Source organism: Ciconia boyciana, chromosome 9, assembly GCF_034638445.1.
Source record: "Ciconia boyciana chromosome 9, ASM3463844v1, whole genome shotgun sequence".
NCBI lineage: Eukaryota > Metazoa > Chordata > Aves > Ciconiiformes > Ciconiidae > Ciconia > Ciconia boyciana.
This window is the reverse complement of record NC_132942.1, coordinates 17,353,414-17,368,883: the sequence shown is the minus strand read 5'-3', so window position 1 is coordinate 17,368,883 and position 15,470 is coordinate 17,353,414. Positions and strand designations below refer to the sequence as shown.

At 41.6% G+C, this 15,470-nt stretch overlaps 1 protein-coding gene across 2 annotated transcripts in view; it reads left to right on the top strand.

Annotated features, from left to right (window-relative positions):
* LOC140656378 (rho GTPase-activating protein 7-like) overlaps positions 1-15,470 on the top strand; it is a 54,207-nt gene that overhangs the window by 22,704 nt on the left and 16,033 nt on the right. Inside the window, exons 1-2 of one of the 2 annotated variants that reach the window (XM_072872013.1) lie at positions 7,766-7,838; positions 15,010-15,081. In XM_072872013.1, coding sequence (XP_072728114.1) covers positions 7,814-7,838; positions 15,010-15,081 — 97 coding nt within the window. In that variant the 5' untranslated portion in view covers positions 7,766-7,813. Of the gene's footprint in view, positions 1-7,765; positions 7,839-15,009; positions 15,082-15,470 lie in introns of those variants that run through there. The other variant, XM_072872014.1, reaches the window with a different exon arrangement.

The following is a 15,470-nucleotide window of genomic DNA, read 5'->3' as shown; positions in this document are numbered from 1 at the left end:
TGGCATCAGCGCTGGCGTCACGCAGCTCGCACTGCCTTTGGGTTGGGAAAGGAACAGTTTAAAACGGACTTTCTTTACATCGTCAGGCCTGATCTATGTGTCATAGATCAGAGGGACACAGTGGTATAGAAGTGATTCTTGTTAGTTATTTTATACAAAAAGTTTTATTTCCCAAGTGTCAAAGTGTCATTTCTAGAATGGATCATCCATTCATGCTTAAATTTCAGCCATTTTGGAGGCATGTTGGTAAGACATAGAGTGGGCAGTCTGGTTTTATTTACTTAAATAGCTCAAAATGTCCTGGTGAGTTTGTTCTCCCTATGTGCTGCTGAACTGACAGTCACTCCGAGTTGAAAAAATGTGCTGTTGGCTGGGTGCCCCTGGGAAGAGCCGGTGGGTGGACAGATTTCAGAATCACTTCAGAAGACATGGGACATCGCTGACTATAGACTGCATCTCAGATTTGAGACAAAGATGAGCTGTTTTTTCCCTAACTTCTTCCTCCATGTAAAATTTAAATGTTGAACAGTGGCAGCTGAGTGCTGTGTTGAACTCCATCTAGTTCACTAGAAGCTCTGATTTTTTTATTATTATTATTATTTCCCCCCCCTCAGTTGAGTACGATTTATACCAGTGTGTCTGTATTAGGTAATCAAAGTGAATTTGGTAATCTGGGCAAGGAATGACCACTTGCTGCTAGATTTCCTTCCTCCCGGTTTTTTTTTTGAACTTGTGTCTGGTGGACTCAGCACAACCAGCACAAAAAATTTTCACCAGCAGTGGGGCATTATATTGAAAATCTGAGCAGTTGTGCCAGGGAAATACAACAATCCCCATCTCTGTTCAGAGCTGGCATGCCCAGGTATCTGACAAATCACTCATCACCACTTCCAGGTCAGAGTCCCATCGGGCTTACCTGACAGAAGCAGATGACAGATCCAAGGAGGTAGTTGTGGGCAGAGTTGTGCAGCTGTATCCAAGTAGCAGTGGGCAGAGGGGTTGTGAAAGAAAGCTTTGTGAATGAAAGCTAATTACAATCTGTTGGCTTCTTATGTGGGAAGAGTTGAAAGAAGATACTTTTCCATACAATTCCACACATATTAAGTAGAGGAGCTTCATACATTTCTTGATGTTTTGTCTCCTCCGATGCAATCTTCTGGCTCTCCCATTTTACATAATGTCTTTGGCAATGATCACCACTGACCGAGGCAGGACACTGCGTTCGCTAGTGCCTGAACAGGACCTGGCACACATCTCCAAGGCTATGCTGTGGCTTGCTCTTTTGGATTTGTTTCTCACATGAAACCCCTCTAGGGTTTCTTTCTAGGGAACATATTATTGCTTCAAAAATTTACTATGGAGAGTAGCAGAGCCCAGCATGATTGCTTTGCTGGGAAAAGCATCTTGTAATTTGTAAATAATACTACTTTGAATAAAAAACAAGCATTAATGACAGGGAATCTGTAAGGGCCCATGTATGGTGCATGTGAAAAGAGTTAAAAGTCATCTATTCCCAAATATCTCAGGTCCAAATATAAATAGGTGTGACTTAAAAGCTTCCTCAGGAGCATTCCAACAACTTATTCTTTCCACTATGCACAGCCTCCTTTAGCTGGAGTGTAAATAAACCAAGCACAAGTATTCTTATGATTCTAGAAATGCACTTTAACAACAGAGATGGCAAAACTTTTCAGAGAGGATACTTTACTGGAAGTAGAAAAAGTAAGAATTTACAAGCAACAACCATATTTTTTTCTGCAAGCTATGCAAAATGATTTTTTTTTAAGCTTCAACAGTTAGAAGTTGGTGTTAACTTGAATTCAGTATGCTTTGAAACCAATTCTATTTATCCAAAACATTGACTACATTTTGGTAGAAAGAACTGAAATTAAGCCTTCAAGGTTGCATTATCAGGTAGTTGAGTGCTTTCCTTCCTCAGAGACTTCTGTTTGTGAAGACAGATTTTGTGGAGCTGTGCTCCTCAAGCATCTGGGCCAATACTCTGTGGTGTTAATGCTTTTATGCGAGACTTCAGAAGTGTTGGTGGCTCTGCCTTTAGTGTTACCTTTGCCTTTGTGATTGGCTCTTGAGATAGGAGAAAAAGAAAAGTGATTGAGAAAATCAAAGTGTTTGCTCATTTTTCTCAGTTGGCAGGGGGTCAAAGCTGTGATTTTGCTCTGGGTACCCTGTTCTCTGCACCAGGCAGTTAAACTCTTCCATGCGCTGTTCCCAGGCAGGAAGGTTTGACGTGGATATACATCCCTGGAGGGGAGACTCCTCAGGGAACTCCACGCGCCCACTACAAGCACATTTCTCCTGAGCTTTTTCAAGTTAAATGTTCTTGGTGAATCTATGAAACAAGATGTTATGTTCTTTGTTGCTACATTCTCTCACTCACATTTTAGGAACTTCACTAGTTCTGGAAGAATTATTCAATTTGTTTAGTCTAACCATAAAAGTTCCTTGAGAAAAATCCCTGGAATTCATTGTGACAGCATAGCGTTTTTCTCTTTAAAAAATGCTTTACTTTTAACAACAGAAGACAAAAGCTAAGTTCCAGCTTGAGATTTGACCTGCTTTATGAAAAACAGATTGCACAATTTTAATGGAAATAGGAGCATAGGGATTTAAAGGAGTGAAGATCAAACTAAGTCATTGTCACCTGCTGGACAAGGCAACAGTCCATGCTGTTTTCCAGGGTCAGCAATTCCACAATATTTCCTTTCCTAACAGCATAGAGTAGTTGTGATTATTGTAGCAGCAGGTAAACAGCCATATAAAAGGACCGACTTCTTCTATGGGATATAGAATAACAAGGATACTTTACCTTTTCCTTTAAAAAAAGGGTTTGTGTTTTATTCTATCTTAGTTCTGGTATCAGGTATTAGAAGGGGAATTCTCCCTGGTTTTTATTTTGCAGGGATTTCTAGAAGAGGTAAGGGGTACATTTCCTACCATTGTGGGTTGTTGTGACCTAATTGTTGAAGGCTGAGTTTGGAAAGGAAGGCATAAAAATTAGAATTATTTATTATCTGACCTTCTCATGGACCTAAATCCATAGCAGGAGTATATCTAGATTTCAGGTCTGTGTTTCCTAGGTGAGGTTGGAAATGTGAGAGCTTTATCTGCTGCAGGTTTCACTCAAAGGTCCCAGCCAAGCGCAGTTAATTGGGAGATGGAGAAAATACTATGAAATACTATGAAAACTATTTAAAAGATTTAGTCACGTTTTAAGATTTTGATGGTGAAGACTGTAAAAATCAGGTCTGAGGGGTTTTGAATGACTACAGCCCGGACAAACCATGAGGATATGTTTCCTGTAATCCAACAGCTTTTTGACTGACTTGGAGACACACCATGTTATCTTGATTTTCAGGGGAAAACCTGCTGTTAATTTCAGGGGGCCACTGACTGCTTATTTTCTCATACTTCTGTTCTCACACAGATGCTTTCTGACAGAAAGACCAGAATGATAACTAGATGCTACTTTGATAATATGATGGGTTAATGTTTTATCTTCGCCTCAACATCACTTTAGTGTATTCAAGAATCTATTTTAAACTATATTATTTTCCTCTTTTTAAGCAAGGTTAAATACTTTATTCAGCTTAGTCTTGTCACAAGAGAAGAAAAATAGTCATGCAGCCCAGGTTTTTGCTCATACATCTTGCTCCCTGAAATACACATACTAGCAGTTTCTGTAATCTGCCTTGCGTCATAGATGATAAAGTTTTAATCTTTGTCCTTGGGAAAATACTTTTCAATCAATGGATTTCCTTGTCAAGAAGTTTTTGGTTTTGTTAACCTGTTTTTTTCTTAATTTTATCTGATTATTTCCTATTTAAAATCCTTTTCTATTGAGCTTATTAATTTTCTTCTTTGTAACTGACAATTCTTCCCCATTACCTTTAATATTCATCTCTTTTAACTCTGTCTTGATGTATTGCCTGCATTTTGTTCTGCATTTTTCCTCCCAATTTGTCTGAGTTTTGTTAATTAATCATGCAGCTTTTCTCTGAACAACTTGTTTCCATAGAAATATCTTCCTTGATGCCTTGATGCCTGAAGTTAGATTTCTTGATCTCCTGTGTTAACTCAAGATCATCAGCAAGGAAAATGGAAAACACTTACTTTGGGATCTTACTAAGAGAAAGTCAGAAATGAAATTGCATTCAGCTTTGATTCCTGAAAAGTGTTTGTTGTGGGAAGCAGTAAAAGGGAGCGATGGGAAGAAAGGAATGAGGTGATCTCTGGTAAATGTATTTGCATGGGAAATATTCCAGTGACATCAGAATTAAAATATGCAAGAAGCTTGGCTTTAATGAGATGTGACTCCATTTCTTGGCACAATGCCTGTCTGAAATGACTTCAGTAACTTGGGGCTTTTGTACAGTTTTGGTTAAGTATGAGTGAGGGATTTAGAAGAAGCATTTATAAAAATGATTAATTTTGTTCATGCACTAGTTTTTGAAGTTGTTTAAAATGACCCACTCTAGGATTGTCTTTCACCATATTTGAGCAAGGTGGAATGTAACTGGTTTGGAGACGCTCAGTACAGAATCCCTACGTGTGCTGACCTACAGTAGGCTGATGGCTGGATTTTTTGGTCAAGTTAAGTCAGCTTGTAACGCAACCCATCAGAAAGGTTCTGGAGAGTCTTCAGCAAGGGTAAGTGGTTCCAGAAAAGAGGAAATCAAGCACTAATGACCATTTGGGGAAAAGATCCCATTTTCCAGGCTTCAGTCCCAAAGAAAGGTGTAAGCTTGGGGGCTGTAGTAATGTTATTGGGTGCTCATTGGTGAGCTGCAGAGCTGGGAATGGAAAAGCCCAGGTGAGCAGGAAATAGATTTTCTTGTCATCTTTCCCTCTGGCATGGGAACTCTGTCAGCAGTCCCACAAGTCTGCAGCCAGGCAGCTGGCTGTGGAGGGTTTGACACACTGCAAAAATACCCAAATGCCTCTTCTGAAACTGAGACATCATTATTCCAGACATACTTGTGAAAACCGTAATTCCTACTTCAGATATAGGTGCTAAGGACCAGCTTCTGTAGCGTGTGAACTTACTGTGTGTGGGCTGAACCTCCTCTAGTTGGAGGCTGATGCAAGGACCCCCCAGGTCCATTGTACTATAAGATGGATAAAATGATCAAGAGAGGGGAATGTGAATCCCTCCTGAAAAGCCCTCAGAAATTCTTCAGTTAGTGCTATGTCATACTGAAGCAGTCCCCCCATAAGCTTTTCTGTAGGCCTTTTCTTGATCAGTTACCCATACAACACTAGGAAGCTTGCCATAAGTTTATTGTTAAAGTAAATTAAGTACCTAAAAGAGAGAGCAAATAAGCATTTTAGGGCTCTGCATTGTCATCTCATGGCAAATGCCCAAAGGAGAATGAGTGGGAAAGAGAAACTGTATGGTCTAGTTGGAGCATTTCTGTCATGTGGAAGCAGCTTACTGATGTTATCCCCAGATTTAAATTATACATGCTGTCTCCCTAACCCAAGCACATAGCTGAGAATTTAATCAGTGCAGGGTGTGTACTTTTTACATTGCTTTGGGTGGGTCTGGCAAAAAGCATTTTCTTAGCTAATCATAGCTAGACGCCATATATCACACTACCTTAATTTCTTTTGTATTGTGTAACCCAGTGCCAATATCAAACATCTTTTTTATTGTGCCATACAAATTGCCAGTTTAGGAACCAATTGCATGAAAAATAAATCATAAGTCTGTGCAAATTTTGCATTTGGTTGTTATACAGAAAACAAAGCTGATGATAATGAAACACACCCATAAATTGCAACTTCATTAGGGTATAATGATCCTAAATGAGATTAGGGTAAATGAAATGAACACAAAAATGCATTACTACTTCACTTCTTAAATCTTCGTTTAGGAAAAAAAACCAGCCACATCGAGAAAAACTCTTGTTTTAAATAGAAAATTTTTGTTTATCCACTGCATTCAATCTCTTTTTTTTCTCCTGTGTTTTAAGCTCCAAGCTGTAAGAGCCTAAACATTATAAGAAGTTGTCCTACAGAAATTTAGAGCCTGATCTGGTTATCTGGAGTGGTTCATAGAGTTTGAATTATCTTTCAACCTCTGTAAATTAACACAGCATCCCACCCTTATGTCTGCCTTATAGAACTGTAATGCCTAACAGTCCAGCAGATATAAAACTATTAGTGATTTAAAGTTAACTTCCCAGGAAATAATTTTAAATGTATTAATACTTTTGATATGTTCTTCTGAGACCAGCCTACATGACAATCTGTACCTTGTTGAGTATCCCCGCACAATGATTGTTCAGGTTCTGAAGGCTGATCATGTATTTTAATCTGAAATCCATGGGTTTGTGTTGCTCATCTTGGCTTAAAAATCAGCTCAAAAGTTTTTCTTTTTTTAAAAATAAATTTAACGTGACAAAATAGACCATCTACATTTAGAGCTTGGGGGAGGGGGCTGTATTAGTTTAAGTCAGTAAACCAGCGTCATTAAAAGCAGAAAATAAAATCATAGCAGCAATGAACTACAGCAAATGCAAAGAAATCTAGTTAGTTGCAAAGGTCACAAGGTCACTGTGGTTGCAAAGGTCACTGCTAATGTTTTTTAAGCACACAGATTCATTGCTCAACTGCATATGAATTTTTCAGACCACAAGCTATTTTTTGTCTAGACTAAGTTTATATAAGCAAAATAAAAGTAAAGGTCCTGTCTATTCCATGAAAACTATTGTGGCAAGGGACCTAATTGCAACACAATAACCACATCATGTGGCTGGGTCACACTCGGTAGCTGGGATCAGAGGTGGGTTGTAATTGTGGATCCCAGCTCCTGTTCTGTTCCCTCTAAAGTCAAAAAGAAAAACTCTGCTGCTAGGCACAGTATCTCCTTTGCAGGATGCAACATCAGTCTTAAATTTTTGGGTGCAGGGTAGAGGCAGGTATTTGTTAGGAAGGAAAAAAACAGAACAGTAGCTAATTTTGTAAAAGTTTGAGTAATCCATCAAAGTAACATTGGCAAAATGTTAAAACACTGAGGTTAGCCAGCAACGTAGCCATGAAGTGTTATTTCCTTCAGTCACTCCTTCACTTTGAATGAACGCCGGTAACTGAAATGAGATAACTGTTCTGTGTAGCCAGGCACCCAACGTGGGCAGGTGTCTCTACCTATGAGACATCCGTCCTGCGGGACGGAGAGTGCAATAGGGTGCCGTACAGTGTGTTCACGCTCCGAGGAAAGGTGCGATCTGGAGCCCGGGAGGCAGCTGCAGGCCCGCCTAGCTGGCTGCGCCATGCGGGCGAAGGGCGCGGGCGAAGGGCGCGGGCGAAGGGCACCGACGCCGGGCACCGACGCCGGCACCCGCGGCGGCAGAGGCTGCTCCCCAGCCCGGCCGCTGCCGCCCCGCAGCGGCCGCAGCTCGGAGCGCAGGGCGGCCGAGCGGCGCGAGTGCGCGCACACCCGCCGGCGCCGCTCGCTCGCCGCTCCTCGCAGCGCTCCGCTGCCCCGCCCCGCCCCGCGCCTCCCCGCCGGTGAGGACCAGCAGCCGCGGGACGGGACGGGACGGGACGGGACGGGACGGGACGGGACGGGACGGGACGGGAGGCGCGGCGGAGCGGGCGGGGCGCGGCCACAGGCAGGAGCGGAGCGGAGCGGAGCTGTCCGCGGGCCGGGGAGGCGGCGCGGCGGGGCGGGGCGGGGCGGTGAGGCGGGGGGGCTGTTCTTTGGGGCAAGGGGGTTCGCCCGCTAAAGGCCGGGTCCCGTACCTAAGAGGAGAGGCCGCGGCGGTAGGCTCAGCCGGCTGAGCTGTGGTAGATGACATCCTTGGGCGAGAATTCAGGTGGGTGCCACGGAGACCTTCCGTTCCTCTTTAATATTGCTACTTTGGTAGCATGACGGTAGTTCCTGGGCTGCCTACACTTCAGGTCATGCTCTTCTAGTAGCTGTTGCTTTTGCTTCATAGTTGGATGTATTTGGGAAACTCTGGGTAGATTTTCTGACTTTGCTGCATATCCTTGAAAATCAAGCTTCGTCAGGGTATACTGACCAAGTAAAAGCTTGTCCATTGACCTGGACTCAACAGCTACAAGCAGGCTCAGCACAGCATGCCCGCAGCAGGGCTGACAAACTAGATTTCTTTTAAACATAATCTCTTACTGGCCAGCTTCTGTTGGATTAAATAGTTGCTAACGTGTAGGTTGAACCTATGTCATGCACAGAGGTATTACTGGCGTTTTGCAGAATTAGGGAAAACTTAGTGCTACACAATGAAAGAGCACGGACAATATGCTTGTTTTGGTTTTTGCTACTTGTGTGCTATAGGTTTATTGATATTGGCTCTGTTGGGAACAACCAGTTACCCTTCCTGTTACAGTTCCTCCTAGGAATTTTACATCAACTATTTCTCAATCATGTACAGGGGTCCTGTAAAAAACCAGCCATAAGGAGCTGCTGCATCAGAGAAGTGTTGTACCTGTTCCTGTTTTACAGCCGGCAGGACTGAAGCATGGAGAAGCAACGTATCTGGGATTAGACTGCAGGAAGCTAAATCCCCTGTCTCTTGCTCCATTTACTTGGATAAGAATTTTCAAGTGTGGATTTGGAAATTAAGAGTTACACTCTCATTTCTCCTAAAGCCAATGGGAATTAGATACCTAATTCCCTTGAGCCCTTTGAAATTCTCATAGAGCAAACACTACCTTTTCTAATTTATGTAGAAGCAACTAAAAGATCAACCAACACTGTCAAGCTAGTTAATGTGGTCTGCAAAGAAACTGCCTTTAAACTTGTCTAGGTCCCAGTAACTGACATGGGAGGCTAATGACAAGGACCCAAGTAAAGATCCTGATGTCAGCTTGGGAGTCCTAGTAATCAGCTTGGGAAGCTAATGCCAAGGAGCTGGATAAAGATGCAATTAAGGTTGCCACAGAGTACTGGGATACATTGCAGTTCCCAGCTGTGATAACTGAAGAGTTGGCTGCGGTTCCAAAACACCAGCATGATAGTAAAGTAGGAACGAAAGGACAAATATTTTGGCCTTTTCATTTTCCAGACATTTATATTCACTATCTGCATGGAGCCTAAATTATCCTGGAAAAATTCCAAGTAATACTTTTTTTTTCTCTTTCTCCAGTGGGTTAATAAAGTCCAATTAGGCTTTTCTATTTTGCATTGCACAAGGGACAACAGAATAAACATTTCCACTTATTCATGATCCATCTCAGTTTTTTGAGAGTTTGACAGTTTTACAAGTCCTTGACTGCTTACCCTGGTCAGTGCAAACACCCTGCTTTGAAAGCATCGCATTTGAGCCTTCAACATTGCGTAGGCAACATGTTCATGCTCTCTCTTTAAGTAAGAGGAGATAACTTAAGAAAAAAAAGTTATTGAAAATCCTGTCGCAGGTATAATGCAGTTCTGAACATCCTCAGGAGATCATAGTTCTAGCGCAGCAAATGCTTTTTTCATAGAATGTGTATAAAATGAAATGCCTTATTAGCAGCTGTAAGTCATAGGGAAGTAATAAAATTTTTTTATAGCCCCAGGAAGATACACAGACCAGAAAGATGCAATGGGAAACTCATAATTTTATCTTCGAATGGACCCTGAAAAGTCTTGTTGCTTCCACCACTGCCAGCACAACCAATAATGACAGGATCTAAGTCACTGCATAAAAGGACTTGTCAGCTCACAGACGATGGCTCGTGAGCTGTAGGAAAAATGCATTGCAGAGTTTGACGTGTGGCTGCCAAGCATGCCTGGTGCTTGTTGACTCCAGTTCTGGAGGAGGCTGAGGGGGACGATAGTTTGGGATTGTTGGTGATGAGAGGAGGCAGCAGCATCTTGCTGTGCTGGAACGGTTGGCTGTGCTGTGCCAAATCAAGCAGGTTTTGAGCCAGGGGCTCTGGGCGTCTGCTTGTCTGTTGCTGTTGTAGGAGGATTAGTGCCATGTGGAAAAAAAAAATTCCTATATAATGACAGAGCCTGGGAAAGAACAAAATTCTTTGGATTTTTTTTCTGTTTCCTTTCAGATTGGTGTAATATGTAGTCAAATAAAGTTGGAGTCACTTCCACCCTCTTTTCTGTTCTCCTGTCTGTACTCGCATGGCACGGGGAGGAGAGGCTATGTGAGTGCCTCCTAGCTGGGCATGTTGAGAAAAATCTGTTCCTTTTTGCAAGCACTGCACTTGCATACTACAGAAAAGTGGACAAGTAGGGTTCTGGAGTAACTAATGTAGAGGTGCTGCAAACAGCAAGAAAACCTCCCAAACTGTTTGCTCACTGGCATGGCTTTAGACGATTCAGGCTTAAACACAAATCCCTCTAATGAATTAAGACCTGATCACCATGAGATTCTTACCTTTCAAAAACTGGAAGACTATTTTGTATGAAGATAGAAGTAAAAGTAATGCATCTACCATGTTTTTTAAAAATATCCTAAAAAAAAAAACTTTGAAAATAGGAGAGCTACAATGAGACCTCTGTGAAAGTGATACATTTAGGCTAAGGTTCTATACTACGCTGAACTGGCCTAAGGGCTGCTGGCCACCGGTGGGCAGTTGCATGTTCCCATGCCTCTCCCTGCACGTGCCTACCACTGCCCTTGTCTTGCCACTGGTGCTCTTCTGAACGTGTGGTAGCCAACTCAGAAAGCTAAAGCATCACAAACCTGATCATGCCAAAAAAAGTGAATCGTTTCCTGCCAGTTTGGCTGGCCGGGCCTGCTCGCACAGGCTTAGTGGTGTCGGTGAGGAGGGGTAGGAACTTGCAGTCAGGGGGAAGGGAAAAAACAGGACTCCTGCTCTGACATCAGATCTGTGCAACTGAAAAGTGCTGCATCCTGAGACTAAGGTTCATTGTACTTATGCTTTCAAATAGAAATTTGTATCCTCCCATTTTATTTAAAGGAAGTATTTTTAAAAATTTGAAGCACAATTTGATACTCTAGTTGAAGTTTGTGATCATCTTGTAGTAAGACTGACTGGCCTGTTTCATATACAGCTTCTTGTTAGTTTCAGTTGCTGCCTCTCCCTTGTTGTTAGGAAACTGCTTCTTCTTGTGAGGAAGACATCTCAGAGAGAATGCCTAAATCTCAGCACAGATGTCTTTTCATTATTGCAAGCATTCCTGTTAACATTGATGTTCATTCTGATAGGGATTTAATACACGTGGTAGCATCTGGTTTCTAAGTACCTGATGAGCCTGGGTTTGCTCTCCAGTCTGCAAACAGCATAGTGCTCAGATGGGGGAACACAGTTTTTCAGGTCTTAAGCCCAAGTGGATGAAGGAGAGGATGTGTCAGCCAAGCTAATGTAGATACTGAGGCTCTGGAGAGAAGGGGGCAGTGGAGCACAGAATGGCACCACAGTGGGGAAAAAGGAGCAGCAGCCGTGGAAGGCAAGGTTTGCTGGGGGTTGTTGGGACAGGCAGGCTGTGGCACAGCCATTGTTTTGAATGCTGTTTTCAGTGGGACTGGACCGAATCATCTTCAGCACAGAATGGACCTGTGTAACATAGGACAGCCATAGGATTGCACGGGTCACGTACTTGTGTATTGTTTCTCATAAACATCTGGTAGTAACCGATCATCCATAGCCCATGGGGAAACAGCTGGCTCAGTGTGGAAATTTTGCTGGCAGCCTCTAATCTAAGATAGAATATTAAGCTTTGGAGGAAATGAATTTTTTTTTCATCTGCTTAATTATGAAATCAGTTCATGAGAGGGAGGTGACATGTTTAGGTTGCTCTGCTATTTCAGTTGCACAGATAGCACCCGAAAGATCTGTTAAAAAATTGTCATCTTGTATGACATGTAGCTCACAGGCAGATATGCTGCAATTGCAATAGTGCTTGGGCGTGCTGCTCCCTACCGGCTTTCTGAAGGCTCCCCCATTTCCAGTTTCTGTTCAGGAAGAGATAACTTCTCTCCAACAAGCATCTGAGCAGCTATTCTAACATCAAGAAGAATGAAGCAATTGCTATCAGCTTGTGTTTATTAGTACATCTATTTTAAAGGTTGGTCGGTAAACCTGGAAGATTCTTTTGTAGTGACTGTGCAACTATAGAAATGGGAAAGCAAATTCTAACGAGTCAGCGAGGCTGGCTGGGAAGGTGCATGTTATCATTGCATGGCAAGGGGGAATAGATGGGCTGTGAAGCCAAGCTAGGATTAGAAGCTAGGAATGGGTCTTCTACACAAATGGCTCATCTGTACTATTTGTCTTGCCAAAAAAATAGTGGGTTTTTTTGCAGAGACAAGAAGATTGTCTCTGCTTTTCGTGAAGAAATCTTGCATAGGAAACTGAACTTTGGCCACTTTTAAATGCATGCCTTAAAGCATCGTGCAAGTTGCCAGAACTGTGATCGTTACTTTAGCACCTCTATTAGGGCAGGATTTATAAGTACCTGTTGCACATTTATAAGAGTTGCTGCCCAAGGTGTGTATGTTAGTGTTAGCCATTAATGCTACTCATGATTATTGCTCTTTTATGTATCTGTGACTTTTATTCCCAGATCTTAAGAACTCTCTGGGGTCCCTGATGGAGTGCACTGCTGGGCTGCTTCATCTGTATTCTGCCATTACTATCTAATGAGTTTTCACTTGTCCTTCAGGCTGCACATGCCATAAAAGCAAAGTAGTCTTGAACGTCAGTACTAAGTGCAGCCCTATGGAGAGCAGTTACTTCCTTTTGAGCAATTATTTCTTACTTCCTTTTTATTTTCTCCTCTCATATTGATCATTATCATAGTAATACAGGCTGGTCTGGGAATTTCCTTTCATCAGAGTAAAATTCCTAGGCATCCATTTTCCCTTTATGATTTCAATTTCCAGTAGGATTGGGAGGAGGCAGCATAGACACCCCTGAAAAACAGTGGTGTCAGTAGGACACTTCTGGTAGTTATTTTAACAGTGAAATAATTGCAGCAAATCTAATGGCAAATAATTCTAGACATGCAGGCCAAGAACTTATTAGTGCTTCATGTGTTGTCTCCTAACACAGCAGTGGCATTGCAACATGGGACTGTGCAAAGGAATATTAAAAGGACTGAAGATTTACATTAGCAAAGAAAATCCCCCCAGCTCCTGTGTCCTTGTCTTATGGAAGAGGCCACCTCTAAGTGTGAGAATGTCATTGTATGTTCAGTCATATTCATTGAAAATGTCATCACTAGCTGCAAAATATTTTCTAGCCTGTTCTTATTTGCATCACTGTTCATGGCTTGGTTTGCTCTAAAAATAGAGTTGTACTTTTAACATGTTGGGAACTGGGGAAGCTTCAACTCTCACACAGTCACTCTCCTGTGTGAGCTTGGGAAAAGCTGTGCACAGGCTCAAGTTGACTAGTTTAAAGTGAGGTCTGGAATGAGGACAGCTATAGTTTCTCCACAGCTGAGCTGGTTGAGTGAGTCTACTGGGTTTTTCTAAGTGAAAATCAATTTATCTTTGTGAAGACTTTTAGTGTTAGACTAGTGTTAGATTTTTTTCTTTACTGTTTTGCTCTGTGAGTACAATGCTTGTGTTTTATCAGTCCCCTGTCTTAGTATTCCGTAAATGCTGTGTTATGATAAAGATTATGATAAATTATGGCACTAAGTATAGTAATAAATGTAGGCATAGTGTATAGCGGCTATTGTGGAAAAAATTAGTTTCTGTTCTGCAGTTTGGAAACAAAAAAGGAGTCATGCATCTGTTTTATGTAGAAATATCCTTATCATCCTGTGGTATCACTTTATTCTCAGATGAAAAAGCCATAGAGTTTTCTGCAGGAAAGCCTTTGTTATGGATGGCATTGTCCAAATGAATCAAGTGATAATGGAAATAATTTAAAGTTTAGAAGTAGAATAATAAAATCATGGAAGTTCTGTAAGTTTTTTGATTAGTTTCTTCAGTCTGTTGCACTGATGACTTACAACTGAGAAGTTAGAGCAAAGGAAGCAATGAATTTGAATAGGTATGTATGTGAAGTGCCTTGGAATCTTAATCTTTGAGTGTACGTGTAAAGAAAATAGTTTTAAGAAACAGGTCTGTTCCTCTAGCCTAGCAAGCTACATTTTAAGGTGCTTTAAAAACATTTCTCTCTATTGAGCATGCTTGATTTTAATGTACTTTTAAAACATTTATTTCAAAGAAGTCTTTGCCTTTTGTTTGGTGTCTGTTGTAATGTGTGCTGGAGTACACGCAGACATACAAAAACTGTAGTATGGAAATCCTCTCCTCTTCAGTAGACCCAGTAATTTCTAGTATTTGCAGAGTTTAGAGCCCGCTGGCATGTACTCATGCTAAACATGTTTATGTTTTTGAGGCATCTGGTGAGTGTTCTGTGATTCTGTGAAGTTACATTCTGCTCCTGCTCCTGTAGGATTGTTACCGTATTGGCCATAGGGCTTTATGAATTGTCACAAAATGAGCAGTTAATTCTTGACATCTGCTGTGCTGAAGTGACTGCCAAGTTGTGTTGGTAGTTGGCAAGGAAATAAACATTGATAGACCCTAGCAACAGGTACTCCTGAGAACTCTTATTCTGGGAATGCTTAGGCTGTGTCCAGTGTTATTAATGTTGTGATAGCATTTTAAGTTTATTTATAGGATTTGTTTGTGTCTTATCACCATCTCTCAGAACTGGAATGCATGAATGGGCTTTGCTGTGTGAGGGCATAGACGTGTATCATACACCCTTCTCTGGTGAATCATTTTGACATATAACAGATGCTTCACTGTCCAGATCTCAGGGGTAGCTGATGTACACCGATGTATGACATCTCAAGTACGTGCTCAGATCTAGACTCTCGTATGTTTGCTATATCTACCCTATGCTGGAATAACTGCTCCAGAGCTATGTACATTTAAGTGTGTAAGATTCAAGAATTTCTTTCTTTTTAGTAATATACTAACAAAACATTCATATACAAGATCCTCTAAGAATCCACCAGATAAACGTAGCTTGGTTATATTGTGAAAGCACTAACTCTTGTGAGCACTGCAAGTGAATGATTTTATGTTCTCATTGCAGAAATTGAAGCCAGAGAAGCCTGCGACTGGCTGAGAGCTGCTGGTTTTCCCCAGTATGCTCAGCTATTTGAAGGTATGATCCCAAAGACTTGTAAAGCAGCTGGCACTGAATTCAAGTGGAATTGTTTACATAAATAATCTTTCAGAGCCTGACACTTTTGATGGAAGCACTTCCGAATTCTGTAATATCTTCATGCAAACCTGTAGAAAAATAGTAACCTGGTGTGTGCTCTTGCAGAAGTGACACCTTAATTAGGTTAGCATGGACTCAGTAGAATTCTGTAAAGGACCATATCTTTCCTGGTTATTGTCAGACTGTAACTCAGTCAAATTTCTGCTTTTGTGATTTTTAGTTGCTGATAATTTTCTCAGGCTCTTTTCCTTGGAGCACTGGGGTTTTTTTCCAACTGACTGATTGCAACCAAAACTCATCTAAGGCTTCCCAGCCTGTGGTCTTGAGCA